Source organism: Parasteatoda tepidariorum, chromosome 10 (genome assembly GCF_982258835.1).
Source record: "Parasteatoda tepidariorum strain Cologne lab strain chromosome 10, Ptep-v5.0, whole genome shotgun sequence".
Lineage (NCBI taxonomy): Eukaryota > Metazoa > Arthropoda > Arachnida > Araneae > Theridiidae > Parasteatoda > Parasteatoda tepidariorum.
In genome coordinates, this window is record NC_141764.1 from 26,882,607 (window position 1) to 26,904,781 (window position 22,175).

The window sequence follows — 22,175 nt, forward strand, 5'->3', positions numbered from 1 at the left end:
AATATTCACAAAGACATTTCTTAATTCCTTTCTGTAGTACCTTCCTGATAAATGAGTACTATGTCCAGGAAGATTAGACTGGAATTCAAAACAGAGAATAATACCTGCAACTACTATTAATTAGACCACTATAGTTTTGAAAAAGACTTTAGAAATTGGGAATACCTAACAGCACTTTAGAATCTTTATATATTAGCACTTTCAGGCAACTATTGTTTTTTAAAGTTATTTATTAATTATCTTTTACAGTTAAGAACTAATCATGAAAATATTATATTCAATTTGAAATCCAGAACAAGTTTTATTTTAATTTATTATATGAACCGTTTATGAAACTTTCTTTACAAATTCCTTATGATGAAAAAAAAAAAGAAAATAATTGATAAAATTTTTAAATGAATTGTCACTTACTGACAATCTATTCTTTGTCCCATAGAAACTGTTCCACAGCACCGGTTATTCTTTAAAATAATAGCCTCTGGTTTTCTTTTGAGGTAATACATACCTTCATAAACAGCACATAATCTACAAACATACATAATTTAACAAATGAACTATCTTTTATATGTTTACTTGCATTAATAAAAACTATGCTTAATTTTGTTTCAACAGAAACCATTGTAATAAGTCAGAATAATCAAGTATATTTTTTTAATACAATTTATTTTTACCAATATTTATATAAGTTTTGACTAAAAAAATTTAACTCACTCTACTTAACTGAAATTCACTTTATCAAGTCAAAACTTTTCAGCTCTCCTTGCGACATTATTTTAAATAAAAGTAATTTGATTAATTTTAAATAGTTTAACACAGCAACAGTGAGGTAACCTGCTTAATGCAAATGGAAGTTGTACTAATCATATGTTTTATAAACTGCACCAAAACATGGGTTGCTTTAATGAAATATTGCATAGAAATATACCTTTGAATCCTGATGCCTCTTTATTTTCAATGCAACTCACTTCTTAAAAACATCAGTACTAAAAGCCATCATATTTCTATTATTTTTGTACCAACACTATGTATACATAAATAAAAATTTGCTGTACAAAAAGCCTGGAGTTTTAGGCAAAATCACCTTTCATTTTGATATAATCATTTGTGAAAAAAAAGCAAAAAAATTTGAAGTTAGGTTCCATTGATGCAGATTTCTATTGTTTACTAAATATTCTATTTATCATTGTCATACCAATATAGGTATCAAATAATTCCTAGTTTTCATAATTTCATTTAATCTTTAAATTTACACATTATTTTCTAACCTTTACCTTTAATAATCATTACCTTTTTTTCATGTGTAAACACTCAAGAACAGAAATCAAACATTGTAAACATATTTTTTATCAACAATGGTTTGCAGTATTAAAATAAAAAATCAAGTCTGTTAAATATTTGTCATAAAATTGCAACCTTTACCTTTTGCCAAATTATTTCAGAATTGACAATCCTTTTTCTTATGTTTGGCTTAATTTTATGATAAAGCTTATTCTGATAAACAGCTAATAATGGACCTGTTTCTCCATTGAGAGTGATGGCTGCTTAAAAATCACTTTTGATTTGAATTTTTTACGGAGTGTTTAAGAATGGGCCAGTTTTTATCCTTCCCCACAATTTCTCAAACTTAAAAACAAATTTCATTTAAACAATTATTCATCGAAACTTCAGCAACAGTGAAATATGTAATATTATGAAATTGAAGAAAGAATACAGAGAAAAATATTAAGCGTAAAATTGCCTCACCTACAAAAGCATTGAGGTAATTCAGCACTTCCATAGCAAGTACACAAAAAAGGACTGTTTCCATACCTTCCCAGGGACTGCAAAAACTTTTGCGTAGCTTTAAGACCCTAGAATAGGACAAAGCTTATTAAACTTTAAAATGGTAATTTTTAATCTAGGAAACAGAATTTCAGAACACAGATGCCATTACAAGCAATTTGTAAGGATGTTTCTCCTTTATACATCATTTTCCAACACTACAGCATTAGATAAAGAGTTTTTTTTTTCTACTGACAAAAAATGCAAGTTAAATTATTAAAAAGTTTAAATATAACTGAACTGCCAAGAAAATAAATATATTAATAAATAAAAGCAAAAAATCAACTAAATTTCTAAAATAGAGTCTTCAATAAATGGAAAACTAGATAAGTATCTGATTTTTTTTCCTCCAGTTTTGAGTATTACTATAATCATGATTTGATTATTAAAATTTTGTTGCTGTATTTCTAAAAGCATGTAACATTTTTTTGTCATATTTTATACTTTCAACTTTTGATGTAAGGAAATAAATAATAATTAATAAAATTAAAAATCAAAATGAAATACTTAATAAGAAATGAAATATGTAATAATTATGAATGAATTATAAAATTGTTAACAAAATAATTATCACTTTAAGCATTGTTAAATGTATCAAATGCTATAAAAAAATTTTAAATGACAAAATTAAAAAAAAAGCTACATAAAAATTTGACATTTAATAATATGCTAATCAATATAATAAAAGATTTTAAAAAATACAATATATTTTTGATAGTATTATAAACAATAATATTTTACCTGAATGGTATTACAAGTTTCTGAAACCATTGCAATGGCATGTATAATGTAATGCTCCACATTTGAAGTCAGTTTTTTTGATCTAAGAAAGTCAACAAACAGCTTATCTTCAAACCCTACAAAAATGTTCATTTTCAATACTCTTAAGATTTAAAATATTTTTGAAATGTAGAAGAATATGTGACTTCAACATAATCATGAAAAACTTATTAGCTTTTAAATATAATACATAAAGACTTTATATATTAAAAAAGTTTAGGTGCTAAAAAGAGTTATTTTTTTCCCCTCAAAGAATGATGTCCACGAAATATGGAAAATGCTGTTTCAGATAATAAAACTAATTGCATAAAAACAAGTTTTATAAGGGAAATTTTATTTATCATATATAAAAATCTAATAAAATAACAAGTTCCAATATTCTTATTGGACAAGCAAATCACATGATGTGATCTTCACTCAACAATACAACTACAGATATGTAACAACTGACATTAGCTTGGAGCTACAGTAGGGAACCGATTATCCGGAACGATCGGGACCATCGCTATTCCGGATAACTGATTTTTCCGGTTTTCTGAATCGCTGCAAAAAGCAGTTTTTTTTATTGTTAAACCCAACTAAAAAAAATTATTTGGTAATAATCTTAAAAAGAAGAAAAAACGATGAAGTAATACACTAATGATTATTTCCAAAATGATTGTAAGGTAAACATCTTTCAAAAAAGAAAGAAAAATCCTAAAATGTCATGAGGAAATTTTTTTATTTTAAATATGGCGGGAAAATTTATCGAATTTCGTTCCGGTTTTTTGGTTTTCTGAATTCCGGATAACGGGTTCTGTACTGTAATAAAATGTATTAAAAAAAGATATAATCAATTAATATTCCTTTAAATGTATGGATCTGTACTTGCCAATATATCGTTTTAAGTTTTTTTTCTTTCATTTCAAATTTAGCTTATCAATGAAAATTAAATGCGATTCGTAGATATTTTTATTATTTTATCATGTGATCTTACTTTGTACTAGATAGTAATTATCACATTTTGTAGAGATGGTATTATACAATAGATTAAAGGTATGACCTTAAAATAATATGAAAAATGAAATTTTTGACCAAAGTTAAATTCACTGATTTTGCAACAGAACATTTGTTTTAAAATATTTTTTTAATTATTTTTACTAAATGATTAGGTAGTTCACAAATACTCCACACACAAAATCATGTGAGCTGCATTCTCTATATAAAGCCTTTTTGGTAAACAAAATTATCACAGTTATGAACTTACCAAACATGTTATGAACAACAACATTATGCAAGTGGAAAGGGCTCTACCCCTATTATGTTAAAATTTTTATCTTAATAAAAACAGAAACTAAATTTGTATAAATACACCACAACAACAAAAAACTTTTTATTTGAATAATTTTTAATTTTGATGTAAAAAATCTATTTGAAGTAACAAACACTATTATTAAGTAATCATAGAGGTTTGTGAGTAAAATTAGTATAGAATTTCTTCATAATCTATTTCTAACATAAAATATAAATGCAGAAAAATTCGTTTATATTTTAAGCCTCATGATATAACAGTTTTAAGCAGCAGTTTACTGCAATCTAGAAGTAATATTTTTATCAAATAAGACATAGTTAGCGAAACAATGTGGATTAGCATGCCAAGATTTAGCAAATTCAAACACACAATGCAATCGTAAAAATAATTAGCAATCGAACATAAATCACATTTCATAAATTTATCACCCTGAAAAGTATCAACTTTTTGCAATAATAAGAACTTCAGGGGAAATTGTGAGCCCAAGTCAAAATTCCGGAAAAATTTCTAGAGTTTTTTTTAAAAAAAAAAACAGTTTAAATTGAATAATTAGAAAAAAAATTTAAACAAGGTTTTTTTTCCCTTTTTCTCAATATTTCTTAGTTTACTTAAAATATATTTAAAATTTTAAACATACCTATACCATTTATACATACCTATGATGACCTGGAGAAGTAATTAAAATTTACAAATATATCTTTCTTTCTTGTGTTTATGATTATAACAACTATTTACTGATAAAAAATGAATATTAATCATGAACATAAGCTTATAAAGTATCTCTCTGGCTCTCCTTTGCAAACAAATAAAATAAACAGTGTTTTTAAGTTCCACCTTTGAAAATTTGATTTCCGGAAACTTCTGTGATTAATGATTTTTTGAAACGTCTAGACCTTCGATCTCCAAAAACTTCCGGATCACTGTTAGCGAAAAATCCGGATTTTTTCCGAAGCATAATCAGCCCTGGAACTTTCTAGTTTAAAAAAAACTATTAAGTAAAATTTAATTTTTTTTATATTAACACAATAACTATTTTACAAAGATTTTGCCTGTTCATTATGTATCTTGGAAATATAATTATAAACAAAGTCTGAAAAAGTTATGCTATTCTCAATAAATTCTGGAAAAACAGAAACATAACAAATTCAACAAAAACTAGAATTTTCAATAGTAAAGTTACATATGTCCTACTATATGGCTCTGAGACATGGCACAGCAATAAAAATAACATGAAAAAACTTCAAGTATTCATTAAGAACTGTTTAAGAAGAATCTTGCTTATCAAGTGGTTCCATAAAATTTGTAAGGCAGAAATTCTTAGAAAAGCAAAACAGAAACCAATTGATCTGGAAATTAAAAACGTAAATGGAAATGGATTGGTCATGTTCTACGTAAACCTGAATTACAACAAATTTTTTAATGGAACCCTCAGGGTAATAGAAAAAGAGGAAGACCAAAAAATACTTGGCACAGGACAAATGTAAACTAATTGAAAACAATAGGAAAGCCATGATAGAAGCCCCATGCTCTGATTCAGAGAGAAAAGGAATGCAGCAAACATTTCAAAAATTTTATAAATTTTACCTTTATACTCTTCCTCTTGTTCTTCAAATTTTAGGCAAAAAGTCAAAAATTTCATCAGCATTCTTTTTTCAACAACACTTACATTTTTAGTGCTGAAAACATCTGCTCTAGAACAAGGAACCTATTATGAAATTTACAAAATGATATGATATCTATACATAAACATCATTATTTAAATAAAAATATTGCTATTTTTTAGACCAATTTGATTCTGTAAGCCAGTAATTACATGTAGGTCTACAAGATATGACTTTATAGATTAGTAAAGAATAAAAACAATAATTTATTTATCATCCAAAGCCCAGTACCCAATTTAGCAAGTAAAACAATGTAGTATATGTTATGTTTTTGTTCAATCGCAGAAAAAATTATGCTGATCTTCACGCTTATTATACAATTCCAGCAATAGTAAAATTGGAAAATGGTTCATACAATTAATTATATAAATTGTTAGCACTATGATTATATCTTAGATCATGAAGTACTGACCAGTGCACTTATTATAGAAATGAAATTATTTAAAATTAAAAAAAATTGTGGACATTTATTTGCTCACAGATCAAATTAGTTACAGAAAATAAGAAATGCAACAAAAAAATTTTGACCAAAAAAACTAAAGAATTCAATATTTAATGTTTTTTATAAATTAAGAGATTTTAATACAAAATTAAGCAACTCCAAAATTATATGCTATTATACTCACTTGCTCTATATGGCCATTTATATAAGTCAGTACTCTATTAATACACTGAAATTCTGCATAACGAGCAATATTCGATGATATCAGCAATTCAACAAGCGACCCTCTAGAAAACATTATCTATAAAATAAAAATAAAATTATTATTGGTATTACCATACTCATAAATAAACAGAACAATATTTATCAAAACAATAATGAATAATATGCTATAATAGAATTAAATGTCAATCCTGAATGCTTCCTAATAGAACTAAATGCCTCTGAAGCTAAATGCCAATATTGATGAAGGTTATAATTTGAAAAATAGGTTAAAAAGTTAATTTGGAAGATATTTGAGCATTCAAGTTGCTTAATTTTTATTTCGTTAAAAAGGGGAACTTCAAGTTCTGGTAAAAACACTTTTGATAAAAACAAATTTGCTTTCATAAATTTAAAACTAACAATTGAATAAGTTAAATGGAACATATGTAAACAGTTTTTAAATAGTATAAATGATACTTTTAAATTAAGACAAATTAAAACTTTGCAAAGTTAAATAAATAATTTGACTTAAATAAAATCAGTAGATTTAACTAAAAGTAGTATTAATGAAGATACAAATCATTAATATTTTTTTCAGAATTACATGTAATAAAAGATAAAGCTAAGTGAATTCCTCAACCTATTGTAGTTGAATGTATAATTTGAAAAAAGCTGATGCTACAACAAGACTTATACATGATGTAAAAAAAAAAAGCATAACTTTACCTTAGGAGATAAATCAATATTAAACTTTCTACGATTTTCCATAAATGAAGCAAGAGTCCATTCTTGGTGTGCGATTTGAATCTGTGGTAGCATAGAAGCGTCCTCCACAGGAACACTTTCAGGATTAGGTGCTTGGTTTTCTGCTTCTGGGAACGGAAACAACTTATTAATAAGAAGAATGTGATTTACTTATCGAATGTGATTACGCTCAGATCGAAACTTGGGAGCTATGAACAATGGTAACATTAACACTGATATCCATTCAATAACTTACTAATAGCAAAGTAAAAAAATATATTGAATAATCAGAAAATAATCAAAAATCAATAATTAGAAAAACTCTTAATTTATTCCACTTAACTGAGTAAAATTTCCTTAACTTTCTGTACAGTAAAACTGTTGAATTTTTCTATGTTAAATAAAATATAGTGAAATCTCCATTAACAACTTCCTCTAAACAGCTGTAACCTTCGAAGAATGGCGATATGTTTATGGTACTGAACGTCTTCCATAGGATTTACATAACTGAGAACCTCTGAACAGTGATTTCTGAATAAACGCCACACTTTGTCAAAATAAATTTTGTATCAGGGTTATCTTAGTCAACTTTTTTTTCAATTTTTCATCTCTTGTCTGTAATAGTTTTAACTGATCATTGCTAAACATATTTTTCCCCATCGGTCATCACATTCAAATCTTTGTAAACAATTTTTATGCATTAATACAATAGTCAATCATAGATTTGGCTGTTCAATTACACCTACTGTAGATAAGTTGCATCTTTCAAGAGCAGTCCACAAGATTAAAAGGAGTATTTTTTTCTTGAAAATTATAAACATTCATATTCCGGCTTTTCAACAACGGTTATAAAATAAAATAAACATTCATACAGAAGTCAAACATAGTTTTGACAATTTAATTATGCTTCTACAGATAAGGGTGCATCTTTCATGGGTGGTCTGCAGACATCACAGCAACCTTGAGCAGTAATTCTTGATTAATCATTGGTCAGCCTTCAATTTAAGCAGTTCATAGAAATTGCCAGCACTTTCGGGAAAGAAATAATGTGAACATGCGTCTAACCAGTATTTCTTGAGTAATTTCATTTTTTCTTTAAGCTCTAGACATTGAAGGAGTGAATGCTTGGATTAAAAACTTTTGCAAATGACAAATTAAAATATGTGGGATTATTACAAGCACATATTTTGAACATTAAAAAAAAAGTTATTGAGAATAGTAAAAAAGGAATCAGCCCCCGAGAGTTAACTTCATTATATGTCAGTGGTAAAATGTAAATTAACGACATTTTTAAAAAAATGATCATTATAATGGATTATAATAATGATAATTAAAGCTAACTGCTGATAAGTAAGTTAACTATTAATGTTTGTTGCTGGATGTTGTTTTGTTTTTTTATATTTTACAACTATTGTTAAACAGCTGACCCAATTTTTGGGTTTACAACTACTAATGTTCAATTTTGTAGCCTTGTAATTTTGAACCCAATTCAGAAGACAAGAAAACTCCTGGATCAAGTATTGGGAGAAATTTGCCTTCGTGGAGGACTTTTTGAGGGAACTAATCCGCATATGCATTACATGCATGAACTCCTCCCATGGTTAGCTTGGCAGCAAGGGGACTCTGACCCATGATCCGTCTACCATGGAGGATATTTGCTGTCAGCACAGTGCTCAGTGCAAGCAGGGTGCGGGATTCGCATCGACCAGCCATAGCTGGCATTCAAACTTAGTTCATCTCATTGGAAGGCAAACGGTCTATCCTCTGAGCCCCCAAGGGTCCATTGGATGTTGTTTGCAAATTTTCAGGCCAATTTGTTTATAACTCTAAACAGTAGCTACCTCTTAATAGCTATCCCATAGGCACAGTTCCAAAAGGGGCCATTCTTCAGAGGTTTTACTATACTACTTATTTAACATTATGTCACTATGTACAGCACACAAAATTTTAAAAAAATGGATCACACTGAATAACTTTTGATATAATATCAGACCTTCATGTTAAAGGACTCAATCTTAATAGTTCAAAAAGGTGATCTTAATAATGCTAGTTAAATAGTGCAGACAATATTTTAAGTTGCGAAATGAGAGACAAAAACATATGTTATCTGAATAAACTTACTTTTCTATGGACTGATTTGAATTTCTGATCCCCAAAATAGAGGAGGTAATTGCAATCCGGGAAATATGACTATAGTTTAATGAGAGCGGTCAAAGTTTTTAACCTATTAATGTTCATTTTACTTTCTGAGTATTTCGCCATATCTCAAGAGTTTCTTTGAGCTAATCGAAAAATTTTTGCACACAATTATAAAATTCCTTTATCCAAAGATAAGTCCAAGCCAAAAATAATTTTTAATTATTATTTTCATTGATTTATTGTTTTGTGTTGAACATCTGTAAGTTAAGAACATAAGTTTTAGTATCAAAAGATAAATACCTTCAATGCCTGCAAATTTGTACTGAAAATTTTGAATTGTAAGGCATACAAATTTTACTTCCTTTGAAAGAAATTGCTTGGGAGTTCCACAGAAATTGAATTTTAAAAATAACAGTTCTTTAAAATTTAATTTTTCAGGAACTATTCGACCAATTCTGCTAAAGCTTTGTAATTTTCCATGTAAAATTGCATTCTTTAAAATGATGTAAAAAATTACATATATTACAATATTTACTAATAGTTGTTTTTAGCATGAGATTATCTATAGATAAATTAATTTCATAATTGTGTGCAAAATTTCTGTCCAGTCACTTAAAAAAGTTCTTGAGATTTGTCGTAATACACACAAATTAACATTAAGGGGTCCAAACTTTGGACTGCTCTCCTGACCAAACTATTAGGATGATGTTTCGGTTGTCAGAAATCCGAATTCGTCAAAAAAAGGTATGTTCAATCAGAGAAAGTATGTGTCTGATTTCGTAATTTAAAATATCATCAGCACTAATAATTAGCATATTTGTGGTTAGCCCCTCGAACCACTAAGATAGAGTCCTAAAACGTGAAGATCTAATCAAAAATCATTCAAAGTTGTCCAATATTTCATTTTGCGCACTATACACATACTCTTCCAAGTTACCATAACTATATGTTAAATAAAGAGTAAAAGTCACAAAAATTAAAGAAAAGAACTAAGTGAACATGTCTTTATGTTTGTTAATAAATTTATCTCTACTCAAAGTATTCAAGATTGTTCATTACCTTTACACCCTGACCTGCAAGACCATGATAAAAAAAGTTTCAGATAATAAATTGTGCCTGGAAATGTGCCCCCTATGGCCAGTAGATAATGTTGGCAGGCATATTAGAGAGCAAGAAGTTGGGTCATTTCAGAAAGAGGTCATATTGATCCAAAAATGTGGATCTATGATCTGTGTGGAATGCTACTATGCTATAGCAGTGCATGTCATGATTTTCAGACACACCAGAAGAACTTGTTCAAGATGGTCTCACAAAACAAAACGTAAAGTTTAGTCAAAAACTATTTAGATATTTATTTTTGGTCAAACATTTCCCAAATTTAAAAGGAGATAATACTTGTAAAGAGAAAAAAAAAAGAAACTCTCTATTAGACGGAAATAAAATTTAAAATTCAATATCAAATTAATAATGCATTATAGCAAACACTGACTTTGTAATAAGTACACAAAATTCACTTACAATCATGCAAATCACAGAAAAAAATTCTTACATATTTTTGAATCCTATGTTTGAAAAACGATAAATTGTAAATATTATACCTGACACAAGAGAAAATAATTAAGAAGAGATTGAATTGTGAAATAGACACAACATACACCTGTAATTTCATTACTTGACTCAGTTTCCACATTATCATTTTGTGCAGTCACTGGACTATTTTCAGTAGTGCCATCATCAGATAGAGCAGGACTTACTTCTGTATTAGAACCAGCATTAGATGATGCAACTTCCTCAACAGAGTCTCTAATGAAAAACAAATTAATTCATATTAATTAAGTCAATTAATTGAAAATAATCTTCCCAAAGTTCAAAATTAATTTCTAAAGAAAAAAATCCATAAGTTTTCTTCAATTATATCAAGCAACAATTCTAAAAAAATTATAAAAGTGCAATTTATCAGTTAAGAAAATGAGCGAATAACATCAGTAGACTAACAACATCAATAAAATCTTACACAAAAGTATGAAAATATTTAAGTCCTATGCATCACTCTACATAAAATTCATCATCTTTACTATCAAGTCATGATCATTAGTATAAAATCATATGGTAAAATATTATTATAACCCAAGTATTAATACACTTATAAATCAATTTCAGAGAGTTGAAATAACTGCTAACATTTTAAAGAATTTCAAATAAAACACTGTCTATCAATAACCACATTGGCAAAAAAACCTTTTTACTTTTAGATCAAAAGTTAAAAATAATAATTATCGTTAAAAATATTCAAAAAATTACAGCAAACAAATTTTTATGAAGTTTCAAATAAGGGTTTAATCTGAAATTGTTTTATGAATATAAATGACCACAAAACACATCTATGTTAAAAAATAATTAAATTTTTTTTAAGGAAAGAAGTTTAAGTAAAAAAATATGATCTTTTTTTTAAAACAGTTTCTTTAAAGAAATAAAAAAAGTTCTTTCTTTAAAGAAATAAAAAAGCAGGATTTTTAGCAAAAGTTTTTCCTTTCTCACATTTTCCGTCACCCAAACATATCAAACTTTTCAGATTCTAATATATATCTTACAATCTTAAAATAAATATACAAGCTCATTGTTTATCAGGTTAATTAGCAAAAATTCAGAGGTAATTAAACTAAATATTTTGTCAAGGTTGTTAGATGGAGACAACTGTGTATTATGACTAATACAATAATGAAATATTTATTATTAAAGCAACAGGCTTGTTGCAACAATAATGAGCAAAATAATATTAAGTAATTATAATCATAAAATAATTAATGTTAATGATTAACAATTATTTAAAACGTTTTTAAAAATATATATATTTTGTACATTTAATTGATTAACTAACAAATATTGTGAACATCAATATTAATCAGCAGAAATAATCATACTTAATATGTGATTGCGAATGCAAATTGAATATAGATTTGCAAAAAGAAGGACACAAAACCAAAGTTTCTTCTTCTTTTAATAAATGAATAAAAGACGACTCTGTATTATTAAGTTCTCCAGAGTGTTCATTATTTTCCTGAAAAGTCAAAAACATATTGTTAATTTATACAGAAAAATATAAATCCAATTTTGCGCTAAATAATCAATAAATAAAGAGACATACCTCTGTTTCTTTTATCCAGTCCAGAAATTTATCAAAACTAAAGCTAGCCCAATCCCCACCATAATAGTTATTCCTATAAATAGCAAATTATTTCTTAATACAAGTAAAAACTCCAATTCTATAGATACAAGCTTTTGAACAACATTTTGACATAATATAAAGATATAGTTGTTCATAATCAGAATTTTCTTATCAGTCCATATACCTGTAGTGGACTAAGCAGGCTGATGGTACAACCTCAGTTGGAATAAACCAATTAGGGGAAAAAACTGCTTTCAAAAACTATTTTAGCAAAAATCTGCTTATACTACTCAACAGTTATTGAAATAAAATAAAAAATCCATAATATATAATACTTTTAAAGTTTGGCAAACCATATAATAACATTAAAATCTCGTAAGAAAAAGTATCTTTGTTTAGCTTAAATGTTAAAAAATTGCACTTATTGACTAAATAAAAAATAAATAAATTTTAAAAAAAAACAGCCTGGTAGCAAAATTTGCAGAGTTAATCTGCAACATTACCATCAAATATTCAAACATGAACATGTCTGCCACTGCCACACAGTCTGGAATAAATTATTATTGCAAAAATTAAGTTTAACATAACACATATTTAACACAATTTGCAAACATTAAACACAATAAAGTTGAATGAAAAAACTTTAAATTGTTTAAATTTAATTTGAGTTTTATACAATCATACTTAAGTTTAGCACAAAAGAAGAGAAAAAAAACAGATACTTACACTAAACCCAATAAAGAAATCAGCAACAAAAAAAAAAGATAAAGTTGCAAGTGATAATATTAAAGTAAAATTTTAAAGGAATAAATTAACTGAGTTTTAATTTGTGATGTCCTTATTTGTGCCTATTTAAAGCTGTCAACAAATGAAATTTACTAACAATACTATAAATACTTTGCAGACAAATAAAACAATAACTAGAAAAATGAACATTAAACAAGTGTCTTTTTTCGATATCGAATTATCTTTTTCTTCACACACTCCAGATTTAGGATTGGTAATATTAAGTGTTTAAGAAGGTAACTTTTCTTAACACAATTACTAATCATACGAACTACACTGGTGGACAAAATTAAGAGATGGAAAAATTTTTTGCACATGCAAGATACTCGCACACCGCTCCATGTGTTTGACAATGGTTCCGTGAATACCCAGAGGTACAAGCAGAAGGTCTTAGAGCCCTATGTGCGTCTTTTCAGGGGCGCTGTTGGCCCTGAGTTCATTTTTATGGACGACAATGCGCGACCACATAGGCAGGGATCTTTCCAGGCCGAATTTTCTACCGCTTAGCGGTACCTTCACAAATTCAATTTTAGTTAAAACGGTAGTTTCACAAAATACTTTTTCTTAAAGTTTTTTTTTTGTATCCCTTAAGAATCGATAAATCTATATTTTTACCATGTTTTTGTGTTGACTTTTTAATATAATTTTTAATTTTTCACAAATTATGTCAAAATTTTCACAAAATAGGTACCTTTCAGAAAAACCTAGACAGACCCCTGATAGGGCTCTCATGGTTGATGAGTATCTGGAAAGCAAGGATATTCAACGAATGGATTGGCCAGCCAAATCCCCTGACCTGAATCCTATTGAACATGCTTGGGATGCTCTTGGGAGAGCTTTTGCGATGTGCCACCCTCCCCCCAGAACCATTCTGGAGTTAAAAATTGCTCTGGTGGAAGAATGGGAGGGTATTCCACAAGTCCTCCTTAACTCCCTTATTAACAGCATGCATACTCGTTGTGCATGCTGTCTGTCTGTCAGGGGTGACCATACACCATACTAGAGGCAACACACACTGTACAAGCCTCACTTTTATTGTAATCTTTTATCCTTAAGTTCAGACTACATAGGATTTATTGGCAATAGGTCTTGCCAGTGAATGGTACAATCATTTTTGTTTTGCATACTTTATTATCATGGAATAAGCTATATTCAAACCAAATTTCATTTATTTATATTCAGTATTTTTTGAGATATTTGGGAAAATGTCTTCGATCTCTTAATTTTGTCCACCGGTGTATAAGCATTAAATAGAATAAAATTCAACTAAAAGAATATAATAATTTAAAAATATTATAATTAAAGCCATTAATAGCACAAACAAATCAAAAACTCACTTTCCAACTAGTAAAGTCAAAGCTCTTCACTAGTTAGAAAAGAGGACAGATAAAACAATGATTGTTTGATACTAGGGAACCAGATTGCGCAGAGTCAGAAGAGCCTGGTATAGAGAATAAACTTTTTTTCTTCTTGTTGTCCCGATTGCATTTTATGTGTAATATATATATTTTTTTAATTACAATCATTACATAATATTCTGAACTTTATTTAAAGCTTGCGTCTTAAAGTGTTTCATCACTTTAAAAATGAATCTTGTAATGTTTGCCATACATTAAGAAATTTGAAAAATAAATGCCTTACATTATTAATATTAACAGTTTTTTCAATTATTGAAATTTTGGCTAAATATTAAAGTGACTACTGTTAAAAATGTTATAACTGGCTAATAGCAAAATTTACAAATTTTGTCTTACAGTGATTGAAAGTAAAAAACTGGCAGTCCAGGACAAAAAATAGGATTCTATGGAGGAATCTTTTATACAGGGTGCGTAGCCAAATCTTTGAATCAAAAATAAGCACTTTTTAAAAACTTTTCAAGCACTTTACAAAAATTTTCAAGCACTCAAAAAATTCATATTCAATCAATGATATTATTGAAAAACAAAAACTTTTTATAAAGTTTTAGCGTTAAAAAAAAACAAAAAGAAACGGGCATAAATCGAAACAATCAGTACTTTCCCACACCACCGAGTGAATTCAACTTGACCCTGAACTCAGAACAAAAGTACCCTTACCCCCTACGTCAAAAAAAGTGTTAGAAGTAAAATAAAATAAACAAGAATAAAATTAAAATACATTAAAAAGAAAAACATTTCATAAGGATCTGATATTCTCTACCCGTATTGGAGCACTCCGGCTTCGGTTTCAAGTGTGCGCGCATGCGCAAGTCATAACGTGGGTACGACATGAAGCATAGTCCGCGTGAATGATTACGTAGCAAACTCCCCATTTTTCGCCAATTGCATGGGATCCACCAGATATCACTGAAGGGAGAAAAAAAAATTATTCGAAAAAAAAAGCACTTTTTAAAAACGCTAGCTGAAAAAAGCACCCTTAAAAGCTTTTAAAAACAAAATCTCCAAAAAAGCAGCTTTAAGTACTTTTTACAAACGCTACGCACCCTGTTTATAGAAGGCCTTGGTTTACTCTGGGCTGCCACGCCAAATATGATATTGGAAACATTGTTGATTGATTGTTTTCCTCTAAAGCCTTTTCAGGCTAGAAACCTAAAAAATATCTTCCCTAAAACTTGAGCATAGAAGTTTGCTACAAGGATAATTCTTTCAAGTATCAGTAATAAATTTAAATTTTATTAAATTTTTAAAGAGGTCATAAAATTATATAAAAAAAATTAAGATCCAACAAAGTTTTTTTTTGTTTTGTTTAATTTAGATCTTCAAAAAATTAGGAAAAGTAGATTTATATTTTAGTAACATTAAACCCTTAATAATGTCTAATTGTTTTATTATTTTTAATAAGAATGCCAAGAATGTTAGGCATTTCTTAAGCATGTGCAAAACAACTGACAGAAACCATTTTTAAAAAAAAAAAAATGAATAAAAGAAAATGAAGAATAAAGTCTTGAAAAAAAAAGAGGAAGATTCAAAGAAAAAGAAAGAAGAATGGAGTTTGGATTAACACAATATGCAGATACTGAATTAAAATAAAAACATCAAGTAAATGTTATAATGAAAACAAAATTTTTTACCTGTCAATGTGCAAAACTTTCTTGCCAACACGAGCAGCTGCAGCAGCTATAATACATTCTGGCATTCCTAAAATATTATGATATTGAGTAAGGATTTCTTTATTACTACCATATAAACTATACATATTTTATATACCTATATCTCACACATGAAGTTTTAGCTAATCACCTCACTAAGTTTTTAAAATTACTCGAATAATAAAATTTATAAGGATAAAAATTAGCTTTTACTGTCTATCCTTTTAATTATGATCCCTCTTACAGTAACAGTTCCATTAAAAAAAACAGATAAAGTCAAAATTGCAATTTTTTAGGTAAAATGTTACCTTAATATCCATAAAACATCTGTACATCATTCCAACATAATGATAATAATTTGATTTGACAAAAGTTTCAAAGAAACTATTTAAGCTATTATTATTATCATTTATGTTACCATTAAAAGTGAAACATCCTGAATTCCTTCTAGAATCCTGGAAGAATGACATAATCTTCAAATTCTTACTTAATTGATTATCTATGGTAAAAAAATTAAAGAACTATAGATTACTTCACAGACGCCCGGTGGCTGAGCGGTAGCGCTTCGCGCTGTCGTGCCACAGGTCCCTGGTTCGATCCTCGGGCCGGGCAGGGTTGACTCAGCCTTTCATCCCTTCAGTGGGTCGATAAATGAGTACCAAGCATGCTTGGGAACTAAACACTGGGGGTTCCGCGTTCGGCAGACCACCTGACTGGAACATCTGCTCCTGCACCCCAGAGCCCAAGGTCAAGAAAACTGAGATGGGCACAGTAGGCCTTGGCCCTCTATGGGCTGTCGCGCCACTGAGTTTAGTAGTAGATTACTTCACAATGTTAATCAAAAATGCATTAGGATCCCTTTGAAATGTGGATCAATTTCTTTTTAAAAGGCACCTAAGAATTAATTAGTCATACCTTTCTGGTACAAAAATTTTATTGAATCTTTTTGAAAAATATTAATTTCCTTTGGTAGCTCATTATTTCGATTAAAAAACATAAAGATTTTAGATTGACCTAGGCATATATTATTTATTAATACGACAACCTTTTATTAATTCTATATTTAATTTATTTTACTTATGTACTAATTCAAATTATACTTTTAAAAACATATATTAAACAAATAAGTTGCAATAATAACAACAAATATTCTGTTAGTAAGTATAGTATTGTTTAATCAAAATGAATCTAGTATTTTTATGTTATCCGTAAATATTTACAATATTTTTGGGCTCTTACAGGGAAGATTTCATTATTGGTATCGGAACCAAAAAAGGCATCAAACTTTGAAAACAACTAGACAGTGGTATCGGGACAATATTAATAATCCAATCCAAAATAATCACTAAGTTATGACGATTTTCGGGAGGTAGCCACTCATAAACTAAAAAAAAAATATATTATCTATGGATAGCAACTTAGATGGCATAACTGCTAACTACCCTAAAACGAAACTGAAATGCATGCAATTTTTTTTTTTTAAATATTAGAAAGAAAGGTCGTTTAACGCCGCAATGAAGACAGTAAGCGCGAACAGATACACCACAGAAATACCCCATTACCCTTCGAACACGGCCCCTTTCTGATATGTTTTTTTATAGTTTCTTGTATGCCACCACCTGTAAGTCACTAAAACTTGGCGACAATTTTGGCTCAAGTACCAATACCGGAATCTTTCCTTCATAGCGTTTATTAATACAAATCGAATTAAATAATTAAAAAAAGTAAACAATTTACCTGTACCCACTACGATTACATCAAAATTAGTGGGTAAATCATCCATTTCAAACGTTAAATTTGGTAAGTTTAAATTCTAAGATGAATTACTTAATCTTTTGTAGTTTTAAAGTTACTTAACAGATTAAAATGAATTACAGCTGATTGCATTTATACACAAAATCGAGATGACAACAAAATGAAATTTTTCTTTTCACTTTGTTTGGTTTGGCGTTTGAAACGGCCTATTTCTGTTTCAAGTTATTATCATCTTTAAATACGAAACTTAATTACGCAGAAATAAGTAACCGGAAACTCAAATAGTAAATAAACACTGTCCTGTTATTCCTCTATGCCTGGTACTGTAATTCAAAGTTTGTGGTTAATGCAAATTACTGAAATCAATAATGAATTACTTATCTAACAATCCTTTTATTGAACTGCGGCAAAGAATTAACGAAATTAAAAAGAAGAATATTAATTTGTCCAAGAAGTTTAAAAAATGTGGACTAAAGAAAAATTCGATCCAAAATCTAGAGATGATTGAAAAAAGCAAAGTTCTTGATGAAACTGAAGTTTCTATGGTTGAAGACTGTTATAGAAAAGCATTAAAATTAGCCGAATATCATTTAAGGCGTAAAAAAGCAAAGAAACAACAAAAGTTGAACATGGTTCATAAAACTGAAGAAAAAGACTCAAATAAACATACAGCCATTTCATCATACGATTCAAATTCTGTTAAAATGGGAAACTCTAAAAGTTTTCCAACTACCTTGTGGAAAACTGAAAATTTTGTTGGTAAAATTGAAAGCGGGAATACAAATGTTGCAAATTATTTATCAAGTCAATTAGGAAGTTTTATCAATCAAAACGTTGATATTCCATCTCCTCATTTCAAAAATATAAAAGAGAAGAGAAAAAAACTAAAATTGCAGTCTAGTTCATCTGTCCAAGATTCTTGTTTTTTGAAACCAGCTGCTAGGAAAAGCAAACCAGCCCCTGTTACTGCAAATTGTGGTAACCAAGCAAATACCAAAAATACATTTTCAATTATTCAGAAAATTAAAAATAATCTTTCACCATCAGACATGCCTAAAACTCACAATGTTTGCCAAAGGAAACTTAGTTGTTTAGATTCTAGGGTTAAAAAATCAAAAAACACACAGAAACAACGTGATTTAAGTTATGTCAAAAGATTTGATCAAAATTTGAATGAAATGTTAGATGAAGATATTGTTTGTTTAAAAAATGTTAATTCTAATGAAAAAATGTCCTATAATAGGTATATAGATTGTTCTATATTTTGTAAAAATTCTACAGATAAAACATCTACAAATTCTCAAAAAAATTTTCAATGTCCAATAATAACATTAAACGATACTGCAGAAAAAAAACATTTCACTAATAAACCATTAAATATTTTAAAAGAACCATTTAGACCGATTGTTCCAGAGCTTGATTTAAAACAGAAATCTACTACTAAAACAACTATAGAAGAAATTTATTTGGCAGAGGAAAAAGGTATACTGGAGGAGCTCGATTTGACAGAAGAATTTGATGAAGCAGTTATACCAGAGCTTGATTTGACAGAAGAATTTGATGAAGCAGCTATACCAGATATTGATTTGACAGAGGAACCAGTTGAAATAATTGTACCTGAACTTGATTTGTCAGAAGAGCCTGTTGATTTTCCCATACCTAAACTTCATATGAAAGAATCAGTTAATTTGCTTAGTGAAGAATTGAAGTCAAAATTGAAGTCTGAAGGTGTTGTAATTAAAAATGGAAAATGGTCAAATAAAGAAAAAGATCTGCTAAGGAGAAATTTTGAAGATTTTCAATCTCAATTTGGAGTTTATAATAGTAATTTATTGCTTGGAATTGGTCGAAATTTACCTAGCAATAAATATGAATACAGTCGGGTAAAAAAATTTCTGAAAGCAAAGCACTTTTATGTTAGATTAGGAAAAGATATCAATGATAGAATGCTTGGAGCTATATATTGTAAAGCTAGAAGAATGTTTAACATATTGAAAAATTCTAAAGATTGCACAGCTAATGACATCACAAATATTATTAAATTGCAAAAAATATATGGTAATAACTGGTCGTTAATTGGGCAAAAATTAGGAATAGACTCTTATGACTGTTGCAGCTTCTATTTATTTCACAAAAAACCTGTAAAGAAAGGACCCTGGTCAGAAACTGAAATAAAACAATTAATTTTAGCAATAAAATCTGTTACAAAAGTATCAATTATCTCTGCTGAGCACCTGAATGGTATTTCTTGGAGAAAAGTTTCTGATTTAGTGCCTACTCGTAATCAAAAACAGTGCCTTAGAGAATGGCAAATTAATCAAAGTAAACTGTTTCAAAATGCTTTATATGAAGAATGGACTGTGTCTGATACAGAAAAATTGATAAATCTTCTTAAAAGCAATTATCATGTTACTGATGAGTGTGATATTCTTTGGACAGAAGTTCAAAAATCTTTCAAAAATGTAATTCATTCTGAATGTGCCCTCAAGAGAAAATGGTCTTCTATTAAACGTTATGCACCAAAAGAAATTAGAAATAACTTTCCCCAGTTAATTGACTTTTTACATAAAAAATACATGAATGATATTTATTAAAATAACTCTAAAACTATTTTATAGTACTGTATGTTTCATTTGTTGTTGATTAAAATTAATTTTTCATGTTTGATTTTTGTGCACTTTTTATGTAATGGGGGATGCATTATACAGAGAACTTGACAATTTTATGAACATTTTCAACTATTTGGAAAAATGATATTTGAGAGTTTCTTAACATTTTTTCTGAGTAAAATTTTATTCATTTTTCTACCGATGGAAAGTTGGAAAAATGTGAAATGGCCAAGCTTAATTTTTAATGACTTAGTGTTTAATTGAATTGATTATGCCGTAAAAAACAGGGAGAACTTGAATGATAACAAATGCAGGGTTTGTAGTTGTCCTTATATTCCTGATAAAAAAAATATTTTGTCCTAATTTTTAGCTTTTTGACCTCATATTCTTGATTTTTGTGTGTCTTCAGAATATCTCATTTTCTGCAAATGCAAGTTTGAATTTTAAACAATCAATTTAAAGGACCTTAAAATTTATATTATCAATCCAACATTTTTATTCAAATTAAATAATGGAAAAAAGTCGCAAAAATTTGATAGTTTAAACTTACTAGCTGTTCATTAATTACAAATATATACTTAGCTCAGGCATATAAGTCGTACACATATTATTTTCAGCAAATGCAGTAACAAATATTTTAAAGTAGAATGTTTCATTTTCACAATTATTGATTTTTCTTTTTCATGTGACATCAAAAATAATTGATTCCAATAAACAATGTAATAATTGCATAATAAAATTTTTAAATTGTTAAGTGAGAAATCATCCGCTAAGTTAATTTCATATAAAGAAATATTATCTAATTGATTCTGGTTATTTTTTTAATGCAACAGTTCTGTAAAGCTTTTTCCTGCATTGATTTGAAACTATTATGAGTTATTCAGTATTGATAAAATTATTCTAGAAGCTGTTAAAATGTTCTGTTCTAAACAAAATAAATTTGAATTTTAAAAAGTAATTTTTTTAAATATTTATTTTTTGCTTCTTTTAAATGTAGTATATAAACAGTTCCATAAAATATCGTGATTTTTTTTGCAAAATGTTGTTCTGATTTTTTCAGTGAGGTCACAACAGAGTCTGCAAATGCCAAGAAAGGGATGCATTTTTGTTAACAAAGATACTAAATGTTTCATTTTTTGAATTTTATTTAATGATCACAGTGAAATTCTGTTTCTCTATTACCAAATATTTAGGTGGAATCCAAAATTTTGGTACTAGCAATTTTAAAAGGAACCTTTATCTAATTGTTTATAATATTTAGATGCCTTCTTTTGGAATATTAGATATAATTTTTAAATATGTAGTTTTTTTTTTCTGACTCTAACTTATGTGTATAACATCATGCTACCCCCCTCCTAAATGATTTAATTACCTTAAAAATAACTTTTAACACAATTTTTTTTTATTTATTTTTAAGAGATTAAATGTTGGCTTGTAACTTTTATGGATCTTAGTTATTTAAAAAATAGTTCATTTTTCCTGGGAGTGACATTACTTCTTCATTCTCCAAAAAAAAAAAAAAAATTTAGATACCTCTTAAAAATATTTTTTGCTTAATTTTCAGTCCTTATCTGTTGAATTCCTTATTTGTTGATAAGTCCTTATCTGTTGAATTATATGAATCTTAGTATTAAAATTAAGCAATATTTTTTCTTCCTGATAATGATATTTCCTCCCCCCTAAAGCTATAATTTTAAATTCCAAATTAGA

The 22,175-nt window shown here is 28.2% G+C and overlaps 2 protein-coding genes across 3 annotated transcripts in view; one reads left to right on the forward strand and one right to left on the reverse strand.

Moving 5' to 3' along the window:
* The window catches only part of Rep (Rab escort protein), a 30,252-nt gene extending 12,199 nt beyond the window's left edge, over positions 1 to 18,053 (reverse strand). Inside the window, exons 1-11 of one of the 2 annotated variants that reach the window (XM_087153630.1) lie at positions 17,839 to 18,053; positions 16,084 to 16,150; positions 12,228 to 12,300; positions 12,004 to 12,140; positions 10,740 to 10,885; positions 6,926 to 7,071; positions 6,180 to 6,296; positions 5,477 to 5,597; positions 2,563 to 2,678; positions 1,744 to 1,850; positions 412 to 525 (exon numbers count right to left, since the gene is read on the reverse strand). In XM_087153630.1, the coding sequence (XP_087009756.1) occupies positions 412 to 525; positions 1,744 to 1,850; positions 2,563 to 2,678; positions 5,477 to 5,597; positions 6,180 to 6,296; positions 6,926 to 7,071; positions 10,740 to 10,885; positions 12,004 to 12,140; positions 12,228 to 12,300; positions 16,084 to 16,150; positions 17,839 to 17,884 (1,190 nt within the window). In that variant the 5' untranslated portion in view covers positions 17,885 to 18,053. Of the gene's footprint in view, positions 1 to 411; positions 526 to 1,743; positions 1,851 to 2,562; positions 2,679 to 5,476; positions 5,598 to 6,179; positions 6,297 to 6,925; positions 7,072 to 10,739; positions 10,886 to 12,003; positions 12,141 to 12,227; positions 12,301 to 16,083; positions 16,151 to 17,340; positions 17,428 to 17,838 lie in introns of those variants that run through there. The other variant, XM_087153631.1, reaches the window with a different exon arrangement.
* Positions 18,054 to 18,124: 71 nt separating this feature from the next.
* On the forward strand, positions 18,125 to 20,523 carry LOC147802459 (uncharacterized). Its single transcript, XM_087153629.1, has one exon. The coding sequence runs from the start codon at positions 18,225 to 18,227 to the stop codon at positions 20,448 to 20,450; it is 2,226 nt and encodes a 741-aa protein (XP_087009755.1). The 5' UTR covers positions 18,125 to 18,224; the 3' UTR covers positions 20,451 to 20,523.
* Positions 20,524 to 22,175: the final 1,652 nt, after the last annotated feature.